Source organism: Myotis myotis, unplaced genomic scaffold (genome assembly GCF_014108235.1).
Source record: "Myotis myotis isolate mMyoMyo1 unplaced genomic scaffold, mMyoMyo1.p scaffold_m19_p_6, whole genome shotgun sequence".
NCBI lineage: Eukaryota > Metazoa > Chordata > Mammalia > Chiroptera > Vespertilionidae > Myotis > Myotis myotis.
The window spans coordinates 2,590,600-2,608,976 of NW_023416368.1; the positions used below are offsets into that span (position 1 = coordinate 2,590,600).

The following is an 18,377-nucleotide window of genomic DNA, read 5'->3' on the forward strand; positions in this document are numbered from 1 at the left end:
AAGACAAGAGAAGAAAAAATTGTAATCTACCTCACTCTCTTTGGGCTAGAATCTGGATCAGCTTCTCAGACACAGGGAGCTTTTGAAACTTAAATGCTTTTCATATGAACTTCTGATGAGAAATAAAACTGAAAAGTGCTTTTATGAGGCTACAGGGATTTGATCTGAGAAGTTTCCTTAGCTTACTTCTCTTTGAAAACCAAATGCCAATGTCAGTTTGAAAACTCTCAGTATTCTAGAAGGCACAGGCTCTGGACTAGAAGGACACTTAAGAGGTCACATGCCCCTCTCCTGGCCTCGAGGCTAAATCACATGCTGGAAGTTGTGCTAGAGCAAGGAGCTGTGCAAGGCTGTGCAGGAGCCTTCGGAGAGTTCCCGTGCAGGGCCCAGGCTTCCGGAGCCCGGTTCACTGGTTATATTATGGCCTAGGATCCATTATGGATTCCTTACAGGGAGCTGAGGTCTGTTTTCTCAAAGTTGGAAAACACCAGGTCATCAGCACTTCTACGGAACCACCTTGTACAAATAGAGAAACTGCCCACAAAGCCTCCCCTCCTCCAGGATGACTAGCCCTCAAATCTCCCCACAAAGAGCTGGAGACATTTTCCTGTTATGTTACAGATTTCCCTCACATCTTTCAAACAGTGGCAATGCTGCTCTGGCCAGTGTGGCTCAGTTGGTTGGAGAATCATCCATGCACGGAAGGGTCACAGATTTGATTCCCAGTCAGGGCACATACCCAGGTTGCAGGTTTGATTCCCTGGTCGGGATGCATACAGGAGACAACTGATTGATGTTTCTCTCTTTCTCTCTCTTTCTCCCTCTCCCCTTTTCTCTCTAAAATCAATTTTTTTTAAAAAAGTGACCATACCACAAAATACATAAAACATTTCAGTAAGGGTCTTTCCAGTTCCCAAGAGTGAGGTACCTCAAAGCAGCAAAGCAACGTAGGTAAGAGTACAGATACAGAACGTCAAACAGACCTAGATTTCTTCAGCTGGTGTTTTTAAAATTAACTTATTATGAAAAAATTTAAATATATCCAAAAGTAGATAATATAATGAATCCTATGTATCCATTACTCATCTATCTATCTATCTATCTATCTATCTATCTATCCTATCTAATAAAAGATTAATATGCAAATTGACCACCACTCCAACACACCAGATGGCTGCCCCCATGTGGACACAAGATGGCCGTCAGGGGAGGGCAGTTGTGGGTGATCAGGCCAGCAGGGGAGGACATTTGGGAGAAACCCAGCCCTGCAGGGGAGGGCAGTTGGGGGGGGGACCAGGCCAGCAAGGAGGGCAGTTAGGGGCAACCGGGCCAGCAGAGGAGAGCAGTTAGGTGCAACCGGGCCAGCAGGGAGGGCAGTTAGGCATCAATCAGGCTGGAAGGGGAGTGGTTAGGGCAATGATGGCAAATCTTTTGAGCTCAGCGTGTCAGCATTTTGAAAAACCCTAACTTAACTCTGGTGCTGTGTCACATATAGAAAATTTTTGATATTTGCAACCATAGTAAAACAAAGACTTATATTTTTGATATTTATTTTATATATTTAAATGCCATTTAACAAAGAAAAATCAACCAAAAAAATGAGTTGTCACAGGTTCACCATCACTGGGTTAGGGGGTGATCAGGCTGGCAGGCAGGAGCAGTTAGGGGCAATCAGGCAGGCAGGCAGGTGAGTGGTTGGGAGACAGCAGTCCTGAATTGTGAGAGGGATGTCCCACTGGGATCGAGCCTAAATGGGCAGTCAGACATCCCTCGAGGGGTCCCAGATTGGAGATGGTGCAGGCACACCCCCGTGCACAAATTTTGTGCACTGGGCCACTAGTCTATATATAAAAGGCTAAGCAACTGTCTGACCAGCCAGTAGGTATGACACGCACTGACCACCAGGGGGGGAGACGTCTGCTCAATGAAGGAGCTGCCGAGCTGCAATGACTTGGCAGCAGTGGTTCTTGGGTGATGCACCCTAGAACCAGAGAGGAGGGAGCCCGATTCCATGATTCGTCACCTGAGAGCCGCCCTCTCGCAATCTAGGACCCCTCGTGGGAAGTCGAAGAGCCGGTTTTGGACCAATCCCCGCGGGCCAGTCTGGAGGGACCCTGCTCACTCTGCAGATGCCCTTGTGGCCACGGCACAGCCCCAGGTGTGGCCGGCCAGGGAGGGACCGTGGGAGGTTGGCTCCAGGGCATGTCCAGCCCATCTCACCCAGTCCCACCTCACTGGCCTCCTTCTAATTAATTTCCTTTCCATGTGCACGAATCCGTGCACCAGGGCACTAGTGTTTAATAATGATCAACTCATGGCCCATCTTAGCTTACCTAGACCCTATCTACCTCTTACCTCCAGTATAATTTTTTTAAAATATATTTTTACTAGAGGCCCGGTGCACAAAAATTTGTGCACTCGGGGGGAGGGGTTCCCTCAGCCAGGCCTGTGCCCTCTCGCAGTCTGGGACCCTTCAGGAGATGACCACCTGCTGGCTTAGGCCCGCTCCCCGGGGGATTGGGCCTAAGATGGCAATCAGACATCCCTCTGGAAGCCCGGCAGCCCTTGGGGGATGCCCACTTGCCAGCAGGGAGCAGACCTAAGCTGCAGTCGGACATCCTTAGTGCTGCTGAGGAGGCAGGAGAGGCTCCCACCACCGCTGTACTGGCAGCCATCAGCCTGGCTTGTGGCTGAGCAGAGCTCCTCCCATGTGAGAGCGCCCTGACCACCAGGGGGCAGCTCCTGCATTGAGCATCTGCCCCCTGGTGGTCAGTGTGTGTCATAGTGACCAGTCATTCTGCTATTAGGGTCAGTTTGCATATTACCCTTTTACTTTATAGGATAGAGGCCTGGTGCATGGGTGGGGGCCAGCTGGTTTGCCCTGAAGGGTGTCCCGGATCAGGGTGGGGGTCCTGCTTGGGTGCCTGGCCAGCCTGGATGAGGGAATGATGGCTGTTTGCAGCTGGTCACACCCCCTTCAGGGTGGGTGTCCCCACTGGGGTGCCTGGCCAGTCTGGGTGAGGGGCTGAGGGCCATTTTCAGGCTAGTGGGTGACTGAAGCTCCCAACCTCTCCTTTTTTTCTTTTTTTTTTATTCTGGGATTTATTTACCTTCTATGGCTGTCAATGGAGCTGAGAGCCGGCTCCAGCTCTGAGACCTCGGCTGCTGAAAGCAAGTATCTGGTTTGTTTAGGTTCTATAATTGTAACACTGTTGCGGTCCTGCTCGCTCCAGCTCTGAGGGCTGAAAGCAGGTTTCTGAGGTTTATTTACCTTCTATAATTGCAACATTGTTTCTTAGAGTGCAGCTCAGAGTCCGGCAGCGGCAGGCAGGAAACCTTGGCTTCCTCCATCACTGGAGCAAGCAAGCCTCCTGTTCGCTTCAGCTGCCTGGCTGCCGGCCGCCATCTTGGTTGGCAGCTAATTTGCATATCTCGCTGATTAGCCAATGAGAAGGGTAGCGAAGTTACAATTAATTACCATGTTTCTCTATTATTAGATAGGATTATTGATTTAAGAGAGAAAGGGAGAGGGAGAGGGAAAAAACAATAGAAACATCAATGATGAGAGAGAATCATTGATTGGCTGCCTCCTGAACACTCCAGACTGGGGATGGAGCTTGCAACCCAGGGATGTGCCCTGACCGGGAACCAAACTGTGACCTCCTGGTTCATAGGTCGACATTCAACCACTGAGCCACGCCGGCCCTCCAGTATAATTTTGAAGCAAATCCCAGATCACAAATCATTTCAGTTGTAAGTATTTCAGGTTATATCTCCATAAAAAAAAAGAACTCTTAAAATCAACCCATCCTACCAAAATCACACCTGAAAACACACAAATAATAGTAAGGAAGGAAGCCCTGGATTTGACTCCCGATGTTGCCTGCTAACTGTGTGACTTTGAGCAGATAAGGAGTAGAAAACCCCTAAAACTCCCTAAGGGTTCTGTTGGCAGGTAACTTGACTCCCATCTATTTTAACTATGATGTGAAAGCCCAGCGGCATTTGCTCTGACTTTCTGGTAGAATGGCACAGCAGAGCAGCTTTGGGTTGTGGGCCTCACCCCGACCTCAGAGGACTGGACTTAGTTTCTCAGCACTGCTCTTCTGAGTTTCCAAGGTGATTCCAAGACTGTCTTCTCAATGGACATTAGCACATAGTGCAAACAGAGAGGATGTGGCTGGCATTTAGTTTCCAAAGAATTGGCAGGGCCAGGCTGGTGTGGCTCACTGGATTGAGCATTGTCCCACGCACCAAGAGATTGCTGGTTTGATTCCCAGTCAGGGCACATGCCTGGGTTGCAGGCTCAATCCCCAGTAAGGGGGAATGCAGGAGGCAGCTGATCAATGTTTCTTTCTATCTCTCCCTCACCCTCCCTCTCTCTGAAGTCAATAAAAACATATCTGGTATTTTAAAAAACAAGAGAGATGGCAGGGCTGGCTCCTTAGCCAGTTACATGAACGACAGTGAGTCTGGGAGGTTGATCACACTTAGAACAGTACGCTGGCCACAGATAGAGGCATGCTTTTCTAACTGTGATCTGGGAGACAGTTATGTGACTGAAGGGGGCTGGGAATGTGACAGAGGCCTTTCTCATTCTCTGTGTGCTTGTGGGGAGGCCACGGAGGAGGAAAAGGCTGTTTACATTTCTCCACACGGCAATCGGAAGATGACCTTGAATTCAACAGCGAACACGAAAAATCCCGCAGCGGCAGCGGTAGCCTAGGCTTCACTCTGACTCTGCTCAATGGTCTCTGAACATTCATTCCTCTTTGCTACGGCTTCCCTTACCCACATTCTTCCTCCCTGACATAGGCACCCACGGGGATAGAGGGTGTTTTCATGCTTCTGTCATCACCATAGCAACAGCTTCTCTTCTCCCTGGAAGGCTGGAAGCCCTGCAGTGCTCTGTGCTGAGAATGCAAAGAGGGAGCACTTGCTCTGTACTCCAACATATATGCACACACACACTCCTTCAAGGACATCGCAATGAGAATCACTGAGAAAATTAAGATGCTGACACCTGCTAACATGCAATTAGGGTAAAGACAGAAAGGAGGCAAATGACTATAAAAAGATATTTTGTAGATATTAATTCTTGAGGTTTTTTAACGTGAGATTTCTAAAGACTTTGAATCAAAATGCACTTCTCCTTTGATGAGGCCACAGGCACAGAAAAATGACATTAAGTTATTTTAGCAAAACATATAAAAGCACTAAACAAGTAATGTGTGGTTTCCAGAAGTGGAGGCACTCAAAGCTTATTTATGATCTTTTACGGTTTGTGAACAGGGTTAGGCTGTGATGAGACTGATATATTGTGCCCACAAAAACCATGGAACATGGTCAGACTTCTACTTTAATCAAGTGACATGTTCTTTTTCTACAAGGACAGTAAATGGTGACAGCTCCGAACTTCAGGCCTGCCTGCTGCACTGGAGGTGGGTGGCGTGATCAGGCCTCAAAGGTTACTGCCCTCCCAAGAAGACAAAAAAAATTACCAATGAGTGGTTAAGACAAATCATGGGTTTTTAATCTTCATTTTGCAACTAATTCTGAGATCTCCAGCAAAATGTACTATCGTTTTTGTTCCTAGGCCCTTTCTACATTCATCTCTTTGAATAGCATTCCTTGGGATACCAATACTTTTGGATAGAGATAAAAAAAAAAAAAAAATCAATGAAAACCCAGAGAGGAGGGGGCAAAGAAGTGTTGTAAACCAGGCCATTGAGACTTTGGAGGGCAAACCCACAGCCAGCCGTCTTTAGGACAGCTCTCCACAGGGTAGCACAGGGTCCCTCTCTGAACTTGAACAATGTGGGCTGCAGTGGGAGCAACAATTTCTTACAGAACGAATTCACTAGCAAAAAAAATCCCCTTTACATTATAAAATGCTGGTAAGAAATGAGTTTTTAAAAATATATATATTTTTATTGATTTCAGAGAGGGAGGAAGAAGGAGAGATAGGAACATCAATGGTGAGAGAGAATCATTAATCGGCTGCCTCCTGTACGCCCCCACACTGGGGATCGAGCCCGCAACCCAGGCATGTGCCCCAACCGGGAATCCAACCATAACCTCCTGGTTTACAATCACTGAGCCACACCGGCCAGGCAGAAATGAGGTTTTTTTAAAATACATTCATGTGCCGCATAACATTTTGGTCACCAACCATATACGATGGTGGTCCCCTAAGATTATAATGGAAAAACAAATCTAATGTACTGCCAGTCATATAAAAGTGTAGCACATACAGTTACATACAGCACATACTTGAAAATAAACAAGTATGTTACTGGTTTATGTATTTACTATACTTTAAAAAAAAGATTTAAAAATTCATTTTTAAAGAGAAAGGGAGAGGAAGAGAGAGAAACATTGATGTGAGAGTGAAACATCCATCGGCTTCCTTGTGCACAACCACCTACTGGGGACTGAGCCTGCCAACCCGGGCATGTGCCCTGACCCAGAAGCGAACCAAACTGAACTAGCAATCTTTCAGGGCAGGGGCTGACACTCACCCAAGCCAGACTAGCCAGGTCTATACTATACTTTTAATCATTATTTTAGAGTGGACTTTGTGATTTTGCATAGTAACCTGCTGTACAGGTTTGTGGGCTGGGAGCAGTAGGTTACATCACATAGCCTAAGTGTGAGGTAGGCAGTACCATCTAGGCGTGATGCTTGCACGATGAAATTGCCTGAAGACACATTTCTTAGAACCTGTCCCCCTCTTTAAGCAGCACATGACTGTACATGATTTGAAAAACGAAGGTAACTGAGGAGTCATCTTTTGGTCCCCCATCTGCCTACTTTAGGGGAACTCCATGCTCTTATGGTAGATTTGACAAACCTGGGAGAAGTCCCTCCTTTCTAGGAATTCCTGTCCTCACCTGAGCCAGCACGCACCTGCACACCTGTCAGCATCAGTCTCCGCCTGTTTCCTGAGTGAGGCAGGGCCAGCCACTGGAGTAAGCTTACCCACCTTGTGCCTCAACTCCACACGCCCCCCCAGCTTTACTGAGATACAACTGACATGCCATTTACTTTCCACCAAAGCTCTACGATGGAGGTACAACTGTCCTCATTTTACAGAAAGAAAATGTGGCTCAGGGAGATGACCCTAGGTCACAAAGCCAAAAAGTGGAAGCGCTGGAATTAAAGCATGAGCAGTTTTAATGTCAAAATCCCTGTCTTCATTACTGGGCAAGACTGTCTCCTTAGCTGCAATGTTAGTGCGAGCCATGATTTCTCTACTATTCCAGTACAGTGCCGGACCCAGAGTAGCGAGTAGCCCATCAATAAATACTTCTCACATACTGTCTTCAAAAGAACTCGCAAAACAGAGAACTCACTAATCAAGACCAGCAAAAGGACTTTTCCTAAGCAATGCTGACAGAGGAGAAACTCAAAGCCTCTTCATTCTGAACTGAATAGGAAATTCTGATTTGTCTCTCGGAAGGTGGCAACATTTTAACCATCTTTTCTTCACTGGGGGCAAGGCAGAACAATGCCCATTTCCTGGGGGTCAGGGAATGAGCCCACACTGGCAGCTCAGCCTGCCAGATGCCTCACCGGCAGGTGCACTGCACCACCTGGCGGAGAGGCAGCAGTCAACCTTTGAGAGTTTGAAGGGCAAGAATCTGAGGGCTGCGTCAGCCCTCAGGAGGGTCAGGCATGGCGGTGCCGCCTGAGCCCTCACTTCAGTCCCCTTGCCTCTTCCAAGGCCGGCCCGGAGGGAGAGGCAGCTATTTTCACCACTCAATGCCCAAATCAAGGGATAAAGAGTATGAAATATAGGAATAAAAACTATTTCTGTGGGCTGATCAGAAACAAAAACAAATGTTTTATCCAGACTGGCATTTTAGTTTAACAGATGTACATTTTCACCTTTCCCTATTTTGGGTAGATGTTTATCTCCTTTTAAAAGAAGCACTGCAAACAGCAGCAGATAAGGTATTTATTTGGCTTTTATTGGAAAGGTAGGGTGGGGAGAGAGGTAAGCAGTATTTGTGTTTGTTGCTTTTATCCTTCACCCCTACTGGAAGAACCAGGTTCTCTCATCATAGTGCTTGATGTGAAATGTCAAGTAAGGGAGCAAGTGTGATTATCAGCCCAAATCTCTCAAGAACCCAGAAGGCCTATGATGAACAGATTCACTATGCTGTTTGCTATGGGGAATTTTAAAGAATGGAAACTGACAAAAATACTGAAACCTCACTGCTCTGATGCCAGCTCTACTCAGTGCTTGATGGGAGGGTGGCTCACTGGAATGGGGTTTGGGATCCACTCTGGAATTACATTGGGGTAGAGAGGTCTCCCTTCGGGTTTTAGCCCCCCAGTTTACCATCACCTGATGTCACACTTTAGTGTCCACTTCACAGGGAAGGGCTCTGCAAGGCACTCATGAATATCACTGCGGCCTGAGGTCTTAAGCTATTCAGCCCAAACCCTCACGCTCTGAAGGAAGCACCACCGAGCAGGAGAGAAACAGGGCAGGCTGAAGGTCAGAGAAGGACCCCTCCCCCACTTCTTTTGTGGACGTGCATTGCGTACCATGGACTTCCACACCAGCAAATAAATGAGTCCTCCATTGGGGACTTAAAACTCTCTTTGTTACCTAGACATTTAGTTCTTGTCAACGTTACTTCCTGAATAAAGGTCTTCCCTGACAGCGGAACAAGAGGATCCAGATTCATTCGTATCTAGATCAATGTCAAGTCCTGTGCTCCGCACAGGAGTCAGCTGACTGGCTGGGCCTCAAATCATAGTGCTGCTAACCAGTGCCAGCCGTCCACAGTCACAGCTGGAGCCGCCCTGACACGGACAGCTGGTCCCGCCTCATTTACATTCTTTTCACGCAGCCGTCCATCTACTGGAGGGGCTGCAGATGCCTGGTTTTATAAAGCAACACACTGGTTCACTGCAGATGTGAATATCAGTTAGATTTCATTTCCGTGGCATCAATAACACTGAAAGCTACATAGGATAGGAAGGGGCCTGGAAAGGGTGTGAAAAAATGAGCAGGAAAGAGAGTTGGTGGGTGAGAAAGATACATTAAAACCAAATATAAGTGACACCTGGAAGAGACGAGTGGTTACACCAGGGGTCCTCAAACTACGGCCCGCGGGCCACATGCAAATACAAATATTGTATTTGTTCCTGTTTTGTTTTTTTACTTCAAAATAAGACATGTGCAGTGTGCATAGGAATTTGTTCATAGTTTTTTTTTAAACTATAGTCCAGCCCTCAAACGGTCTGAGGGACAGTGAACTGGCCCCCTGTTTAAAAAGTTTGAGGACCCCTGGGTTACACCTTCACTTTCTCAGGCTCCCCTACAAGACACGGAACTCAGTGTTCTTCAGTTACTCTCATTCAAGTCTCACCACCTGATGGCCTCTCTTCTTCAGCCCTTGCCTTGCCTCAGGAGTACTCTTAAACTTCCACCTGGTGGCCCTGGCTACCTTTCTGGAAAGCTCTACTTTCTTATGAAGCAAAGTTATGGTTCTGGAAAAATAGAAAAGACTCAACAGGGAGATTTCTGACCCTAAGAATAAATATTCCAGAAGCATTGCTTTCAAATTTCCTTTTCTCCAACACTGCAGTCCCACACCCAACACATTCCTAAGAGCAACATGCTGAAAACAAACTGATGAATCCTTTATCAGAAAAAACAGGGCGGGTGGGCACTGAGGGCTGTGACACAGAATTCCAAAACATCAGTGACACAAAGACTCTTTTCTCGTTTCATCAGGGATAGTGTCTTATTCTTCAGGAATTTCAGGGGAATGATTGCAGGCACTTGAGCCCTCCTCCAGAGACTGTATTAATATAAACGCCTCATCTCAGAGTGACAAGTTCCTGGAAATCGAACTGGAGTTTAGACTACTGGCAAAATCACTACAGTGAGGAAGCTGATGCCCTTAGTCTCACATGGACCACAATTAGTTCAGGATGAACGGTTGGTTTAGCCACGTAACTGAGAGAAAGGCTGTCATAAGGAGAGTCTGGCTGAACAACACGACATCTTGGACATTACATTCTGAATGCATGTAGTGGTTTGCTTTGGTATTAAGCCTAAAAGAATTCTGTAAATGCTGCTTACAAGACAATGTTTTACTGACACACACATTTTAAAATGCCCAAGAGAAAAACCTTTCCTTACGGAGCATCAGTGCCACCTAGTGGCAACTCTTTCCATAACTCATAATAAGGATGGACCTCGGTTGTAAATGCAAGCTCTCCCCATTCAAAGGACAGGGTGGAAACTTCTCTGCAACCTGCTGTCACTGCCTCAGGTTCCCATAAGACATGATTTTCACTTTATTATCCACGGTGGGCCATACACTAGAAGACCTTCCCCTAACAGTAGAAAACAAGTCTAGAGTGTGAACGGTATTATCCACAGGCAAGGGTCAAGTTCTGAAGCATACTGTAATGGACAACGCCTTAATGATGTAAAACATAACTGAGAAACATAATATTTGAATAAATGTAAAGACATACTTTAAACTTAGATAGCAAGACTCGATATTTTTAAGGTAATAATTTCCCTAAACTCATCTATACATTTGATAAGATTCTAATTAAAATGCTACCAGCTGTTCTCTAATTCCTAGCTGGCCCCAGCTCCATCCCCTCTGTTTCCCCAGCTCCCTGCTGCTTCCTAGTCCTCTCTGTCTGCCCCCTTTCAATGCTTTTTACTCCAAACTGCACAATCTTCCCCAGCCTTGGTCTCTCCTCCTGTGTTCCTGAGCCTAGTCACTTACTACCCCTCCCCTGGGAACTGGCTTCTCAGGTCATTTCACTAAGGACATTCCCTTTGCAGAGACTACATTTCACTTGTAGTGACCACATTCCATGACCTCCCCTCCGGTTAAGCATAAAGAAGTCTCCGCCCAGAAAAAGCCCGCCAAAAGTCCTTTAAAAGCCACTGACTCCCATCATTGGGTGCTGGAGCCATCCAGGCTCAGCCACCTGGTGTGTAGATGATCCCTCACCACTCTGGCCACGTGCATTCCTCCTCCAGCGACCTAACACTTACCAAATAATAAAGCACCTACTATGTACCAGCCATTGGAAAACATATGCATACCCTAAAAACGCAACATGTCCAAAACAGAATGGATCTTCTCTCCTGGGATCTTTATTTCTATTCTATTTCCAATTTTGAGTGAACAGCGCCATCATCCACTTAGTAGCCCAAACCGGAGCAGGGACTCATCTGGACTTCTCCCCACCCCCCAGTCAGAATATTTCCTTCTAACCCTGTCTCCCTCTTACCTTTCAAATCAAATCTGCTCCTTTTCTCCACAACCACGCCCCCACACACACACACCGCATTAGTGTTGGTGCTCAGCATCTGCATTACTCAGAATGTACCAGGTGATGCTGTTGGGAACAAACTCAAAGCTCAAAACAAAGCCATTTCTACAAGTCTATCCTGGCAGAAGGAAAAGAGACAGTGAACTATATGCTCCTTTTTCTTAAAATTGTGGTAAAAGACAAATAACATAAAATCCACCCTATTAATACATTTTTTAAGTGCACAGTTAAGTATTGTTAACTATATGAACATAGTTATACAGATATTTTTTAAAATATATTTTTATTGATTTCAGAGGAAAGGAGAGGGAAAGAGATAGAAACATCAACGACGAGAGAGAATTATTGATCAGCTGCCTCCTGCACCCCCCACACTGGGGATTGAGCCTGAAACCCAGGCATATGTCATGACCTGGAATCGAACTGTGACCTCCTGGTTCATAGGTCAATGCTCAACCACCGAGCCACGCTGGCCAGGCAAGATCTTTGGAACTTTCAAATCTTGCATAACTAACATTCCACACCCACTGCATGAAAACTATTTCCCCCTCCCCCAGCTCCTAGCAACCACTTGCTACTTTCTGCTTCTATGAGTGACTACTTTAGATACAACCTGCAAGTGGAATCATACAGTATTTGTCTTTTTGTGACTGGCTTATCTCAGCATAATGTATTCAAAGTTCATCCATGTTGTTGTATGTGTCAGAATTTCCTTCTTTTTTAAATGCTGAATAATATTCCACTGTATGGATAGACTACATTTTCTTTATCCATTCATTCACTGATAGACATTTAGACTGTTTCCATTATCTTGCTTATTGTGAATAATGCTGCAATGAATATGGAAGTGCAAATTCTTTTCAAAATCTGTTTTTGTTTATAAAAATGTTTTTATTGATTTTGTTTTTTTAAGAGAGAGGAAGGGAGAGGGATAGAGAGATAGAAACATCGATGAGAGAAAAGAAACATCATGATCAGCTGCCTCCTGCAGGCCCCCTACTGGGGATCGAGCCCAAAACCCAGGCATATGCTCTGACCGGGAATTGAAATGGCTGGCTAGCTCAGTTGGTTAGCATATTGTCCTGATATGCCAAGGTTGTGGGTTTGATCTCCGGTCTGGGCACTTACAAGAAACAACCAATGAATCCATAAATAAGTAGAACAACAAACTGATATTTCTCTCTCCCCCTCCTCCTCTGTCTCTTTAAAAATCAAGAAAAACAGCCAGGCGTGGCTGTGTTTGAGCGTTGACCTATGAACAACGTTCAATTCCTGGTCATGGCACAGGCCCAGGGTTGCGGGCTCAATCCCTGGTGTGGGGCATGCAGGTGGCAGCCAACCAATGATTCTATCTCATCACTGAGATTCCTATCTCTCCCTCCCTCTCCTTCCCTCTCTGTAATAAATAAATATATGTGTGTGTATATACACACACACACACAAATAATTTAATTAATTAATTAATTAATAAAAATCAAGAACAACAACAACTCTAAGTGATAGCTCACAAATTTTAAGACATTCTTAGTATAAAGAATAAGAGTCTGGATAAAGAGAAGATTTTCAACAGTGAGGTGACTGAATGGCTTTGGTCTCACCCAACACAATCAATTCTTATGAGAACAGCTGAGTGAATATATCAGACATGATAATATGCCACCACAATGCCCAGCTCTTTAATCAAAGAAGTGAGGTTAGGACTTTGAAAATGGAAGAGTATTAAACTATTTCGGCACAATAGGGTGGTGAAAAGAGAAACCAAGAATAATGCTGGCCCTGTGGAAGGAACACAAACCTCTTCACATCTCACATTACAATACAGGAAGATGGCATAAAACAGAGATCCAGAACCCTGTGACTGCAATTCCGCCATCTCTGAAACCATGTCAACCACCATTCACAAAGTACTGATTTTCATTTGCTTTCACACACACAGAAAACAGCACTCAAACCCTTCTCACAGGTCAGCACACAGATAACCAGTAGATATGCGTGCCATTAGGGTAGCTCATACCTTAATTCAAATATAAATGTAGAAAAAAATTTGCCTCCCTACCTTTCGGCAGCGAGGATTGGGACAGCTGAACCTCTTCACGTCACTGTCCAACAGAGCAGGGAAGCTACAGGAGGGGCACCTGGAGTACAGCAGAGGAATGTCACTCAGAATAGCAAACCCTGATGTGGCTCCATGTCACTGTTCATACTACGATGGACTTTTCAGCTCTCGGCCACATCTCCTTTCACTCCTTACTTGTCATTAAAACATGGACTGAGGCCTGCCTTTGTGCTGGCCCTGACCAGAAAATGCAGGGACCATTCTGGGTCCTGCCTCAGTCAGTGCAAACCATCCAATAAACATACATTTCGGAGAACGCCTCACATCTGTCACCTTTCCTCCAGCCCCATGTACAATGTTGTACCTAATAAGCCAGAGAAGCCAAGGGATATAGGCAAAAATCCGAAGTGCAGATTTTTTTCCATTAATAAAATTATTCATTTATTGCTCAGCAAGAAATGCCAGAAAAAATGGAAGTCATAGCTTTGTTACAGGATTTTCATCACCTGCTGACAGTACAGTGCTCAGGCAGCTTTCCTAGTGGAGAAAGAGTTGACAGACGACACTTCCCAACTCTGACACTCACCTGACCAGCTCATCAGCATAGGCTGCAGTGACCTCTTCTTCGGCCTTCCGCTCATAGTATTTACACAGGATGGTCTGGGGTAGCACCTTCTCCAGTTCGCTGGTTGGGAAGGAACATGTGCAGCTGCCTTCCATGCAGCTAAGCTCTGACTGGAATGAGGAGGTCAGGAGGTAAAGAGAGAAAAAAAATAAGAAAATTTAATCAAGGTTTCAAAAAACGAAAAGCCTCAGTAGTTACATGCATCTAAGCAAATAAATCGTGATTAAGAACACAGGTTCTGAGATTATAATCTGTCTTCTGAGAAACCATACTCCAAACAACAAGGAAACCATGAGACAAAAACACAAAGTCCAGCCCTAACCGGTTTGGCTCAGCGGATAGACCGTCGGCCACGGAATGAAGGGTCCCAGGTTAATTCCGGTCAAGAGCATGTACCTGGGTTGCGGGCACATTCCCAGGAGGGGGCGTGCAGGAGGCAGCTGATCGATGTTTCTCTCTCATCGATGTTTCTAACTGTCTATCCCTCTCCCTCTCCCACTCTGTAAAAAATGAATAAAATATATTTAAAACAAACAAACAAACAAACCCCACAAAGTCCATATTTGATTTTCCCAAAAGACCTCTATCAGCCCAAACCACAGTGCAAGACGATGGAAAGGGGATGAGGAAGGGTAAAAGGCTTAGCAGACTGGAGGGAAGGTCACAGCGTAGTGTCTGAAAGGAGATACCCGTGAGCAGCAAGCTGGTTCCCTCTGCAAAGGCTGGATGTCTACACACCTTGGAAGGCCGATGTGAGTGGTAGGAGGGGAGGGAACCGACAGGAATATAAACGAAAAACTGGAGGATTGTTTGAAAAGCCCCCAATTCCTACTCCTTCAGATGGTGTCAGGTGACTAAAACTCTTCCAGGAGAAAGAACAGTCTCTGGAACAGCTGGACCAGAGGGCTCTGGACTTCATCTTCAAAGCCACTTACAGCAGGCTGAGCCCTCACACCACAGCACTTGGACCAATTTTGCTGCTCTTGTCCATTTTTAAGAACCCTTGTAATGATAGTGGGCCCACCTGAATAATCCAGGACAATCTCCCTATTGTGAGGTGCTCCGATTAGCAACCTCAATTTCCCTTTGCCATAGAAGGTAGCATATGCACAGGTTCTGGGGATAAGGAGGTGGACATCTCTGGGGGTTGGGGACATTATTTCACCAATCACATCCCCTCTGCTCATTATTATTACTCAGTCCTTCACTAAACCATAACTGACTTTAGAATAATTGATGAGTGATCTGATTATTGGTTGGGTGTTTAGGAAAATCAACTTTGGTTTTAAAGTATTCATCCAGGCAAAACAAAACTCCCTGCCATATTACTATTCTAGTGTCAAGAGAAACTGACTCTGTCTGGTAAGAGAAATGTGGTCTTGTATAAAATAATTACTAATTGTAATCCTATATAATAAAAGGTTAATATGCAAATTATTCCCTTGGGAGTTCGACTGACCAGGAGTTTGACCGCTTGCTATGACGTGCACTGACCACCAGGGGCCGGCACAGAACGAAGGAAGGCCCCAGCCGGCAGCCGGGGGAAGGAAGGCCTCGACAAGCCCTGATCGGCCCTGATCGCTGGCCAGGCCTAGGGACCCTACCCGTGCACGAATTTCTTGCACTGGGCCTCTAGTACAACTATAAAGTCCTTAAAAAAAAAATCAGTTAAAATTACTAATTTGCACTCATATATTCAAACAGGCTGCAAAATTCTCTTTTTTATTTCATCCTTCATTTTTCTTTTTATATTTTTTATTGATTTCAGAGAGGAAGGGAGAGGGAGAGAGATAGAAATATCAATGATGAGAGAGAATCATTGATCGGCTGTCTCCTGCACGCCTCACAGTGGGGATTGAGCCCACAACCCAGGCCTGTGCCCTAGACGGGAACTGAACCCAGGACCTTCAGTCTGCAGGCTGATGCTTTAGCCACTGAGCTGGACCGGCTGGGGCTCAGCCTTCATTTTTCTCATGAACAGGATGAGGGAAGAAGCAGGTCCTCCACGGCACGTAGGAACTCCACGCGCTGAAAAGACACCTGCTGTGCTCAGAACCAACACAATCACAAACATCAGGGACGTCTAGGAATCACACACATCCACATGCCTTGGCAGCGTCCCACCGCCCTCCAGAAAAGGCACTTCCACGAGGTATTTACACTTGTCTATAAATGTGGTCTCCTCAGACTCTGTGAATGTTTCTTATCTGTGGGCGCATTCCACAGTTCTTACCTTTCCAGATCCAAAGACGGCCTCCTGCGCATATCTGATGAGACACTCTTTGCAGAACAAGTGAGCATCTGCACACTGAGTCAGCTCCTCAAATGGAAATTCCCCATAGCAGCAGCGGCACTCAATCAGCTGGCCATCCTGCAGGCCGTCACAAACACACATGAAATTCCCCACATTCAAGTATAGGGACAACAGGTTTCATATTCCCCCACCCACATGCACCCAGAGGGAAAGAGCAACCCCTAGAAGCCATAAAACAACCATGAGCTGTTTTCTGCTGTATAAAGGTAGCTTGAGATGGCAGTACATTTTTTTTTTTCAGCATAAATATTAATACACTAGAAGCCCTCTCGCAATCCAGGACCCCTCGGGGGGTATCCAACTGACAGTGTAGGCCTGATTCCAGGATAGGGCCTAAACCAGCAGTTGGACATCCCTCTCGCAATCGGGAACCGCTAGCTCCTAACCGCTCACCTGCCTGCCTGCCTGATAGCCTCTAACCACTTGCCTGCCTGCCTGAACTGGCCTGCCTATCTGATCACCCCTAACCACTGGCCGGCCTGCCTGATTGCCCCTAACTGCTCGCCTGATTGCCTGATCACCCCTAACCACCTCTGCCTCAGCCCCGCCACCACGGCTTCGTCCAGAAGGTTGTCTGGAAGGTCGTTTGGCTGTCCGGTCTAATTAGCATATTATGCTTTTATTATTATAGATAGTTAAAGAGAGTGAGATTTTCACTTTTTTGGCGTCATCCTTTGTTTAACGTTATCATATTCATGAATTCTAAGGTGCTAGCAGAACTATACCCTCTGCAATCACATTATATTGCTAATAGGATTATAAGAGTCAGGGACAAGTGGCATGACCGATATTAGCTAAAAAGCTTCAAAAGTTGGATTTTCTCGCCTGGCTGGTGTGGCTTATTGGTTGAGTGTCAACCTATGAGCCAGGAGGTTCGATTCCCGGTCAGGGCACATACCCGGGTTGTGGGCTCGGTCCCCAGTGTGGGGTGTGCAGGAGGCAGCCAATCAGTGATGTTTCTATTGCTCCTTCCCTCTCCCTTCCTCTCTGAAATCAATTTTAAAAAAATATACATTTTTAAAGTTGGATTTTCTCTTCTTGTTATAAGACAGTTGTGTTAGAACCGTGGTCGGCAAAGTGCGGCTCGCGAGCCACATGCAGCTCTTTGGCCCCTTGAGTGTGGCTCTTCCTAAGCCTTAGGAGTACCCTAATTATGTTAATAACAATGTACCTACCTATATAGTTTAAGTTTAAAAAATTTGGCTCTCAAAAGAAATTTCAATTGTTGTACTGTTGATATTTGGCTCTGTTGACTAATGAGTTTGCCAACCACTGTGTTAGAAGATCACATCCCAAACCAAACTTTATCTTAAGGAACCACCAAAGCTAACTACGGCAGCAATCACAATTCCTATCATGTATTATAAGAAAAGGCCGCTATTCGAGGAGCAGCGAAGAGTACAAAAGCCACCTGGCCCTCAGGTCATACAGATCTCTGCCTCTAACTCTAAGCATTACTTGATTCTAAATTTTCCTCTAAGAGTTCATTCCAACGGCTTCTAGAAGGTGTTCCTTAACAGGAGCACTTCTATCATCTTCCCTTCAATTCTCATCCAGTCTGGCATTAAGAGCAACAATAATGTTACAAGTGTCTGACTATAACAGGGTACAAACTCAGCAGATCAACAGGAGATTATCCGGGAGCCAATGTGCCATCAAAATGCTGAGGACATGTGATAAGAGAAAACAGCCCATTAAAAATACCAGAATAAATGAATTAAGTGAGTTTTCAAAATACCTTTTGATACTGTTCTTCATTCATCTGCAGAGCAAGCAAAAAGTCTTCATGCTGAGGAACAAAATTCCAGACATGCAGACACAAATTTAGTAAAGATGCCACAAACCATTTAGAATTCATTGCCATAGACATAAAAGAGCTATTAGTAATAGTCATCTTTTCAGTTACATGGTTTACCAGTTTAAAATTTGTTTTATCACATTTTTACCCCCAAAAACGTTTTCCAATATTCTGACAAAGTGGCAAAAATGTGCAAAGTGCTTTTGCTGCACCCTATGGTCGCCTCAAGCGAAGCCCTTGTGCCACTGAATGGCAAGCT

The 18,377-nt window shown here is 45.6% G+C and overlaps 1 protein-coding gene across 16 annotated transcripts in view; it reads right to left on the reverse strand.

Moving 5' to 3' along the window:
- RNF216 (ring finger protein 216) overlaps positions 1–18,377 on the reverse strand; it is a 122,407-nt gene that overhangs the window by 68,158 nt on the left and 35,872 nt on the right. For 15 of the 16 annotated variants that reach the window (XR_004968456.1, XR_004968455.1, XM_036315225.1 and 12 more), the window contains 4 exons: positions 18,059–18,109; positions 16,240–16,377; positions 13,968–14,116; positions 13,382–13,460 (listed from right to left, as the gene is read on the reverse strand). Coding sequence is in view for 14 of the 16 variants with exons in the window: in XM_036315225.1 (XP_036171118.1) it covers positions 13,382–13,460; positions 13,968–14,116; positions 16,240–16,377; positions 18,059–18,109 (417 nt within the window). In the remaining 2 variants the exon portion in view is untranslated. The remainder of the gene's footprint in view (positions 1–13,381; positions 13,461–13,967; positions 14,117–16,239; positions 16,378–18,058; positions 18,110–18,377) is intronic. The other variant, XM_036315231.1, reaches the window with a different exon arrangement.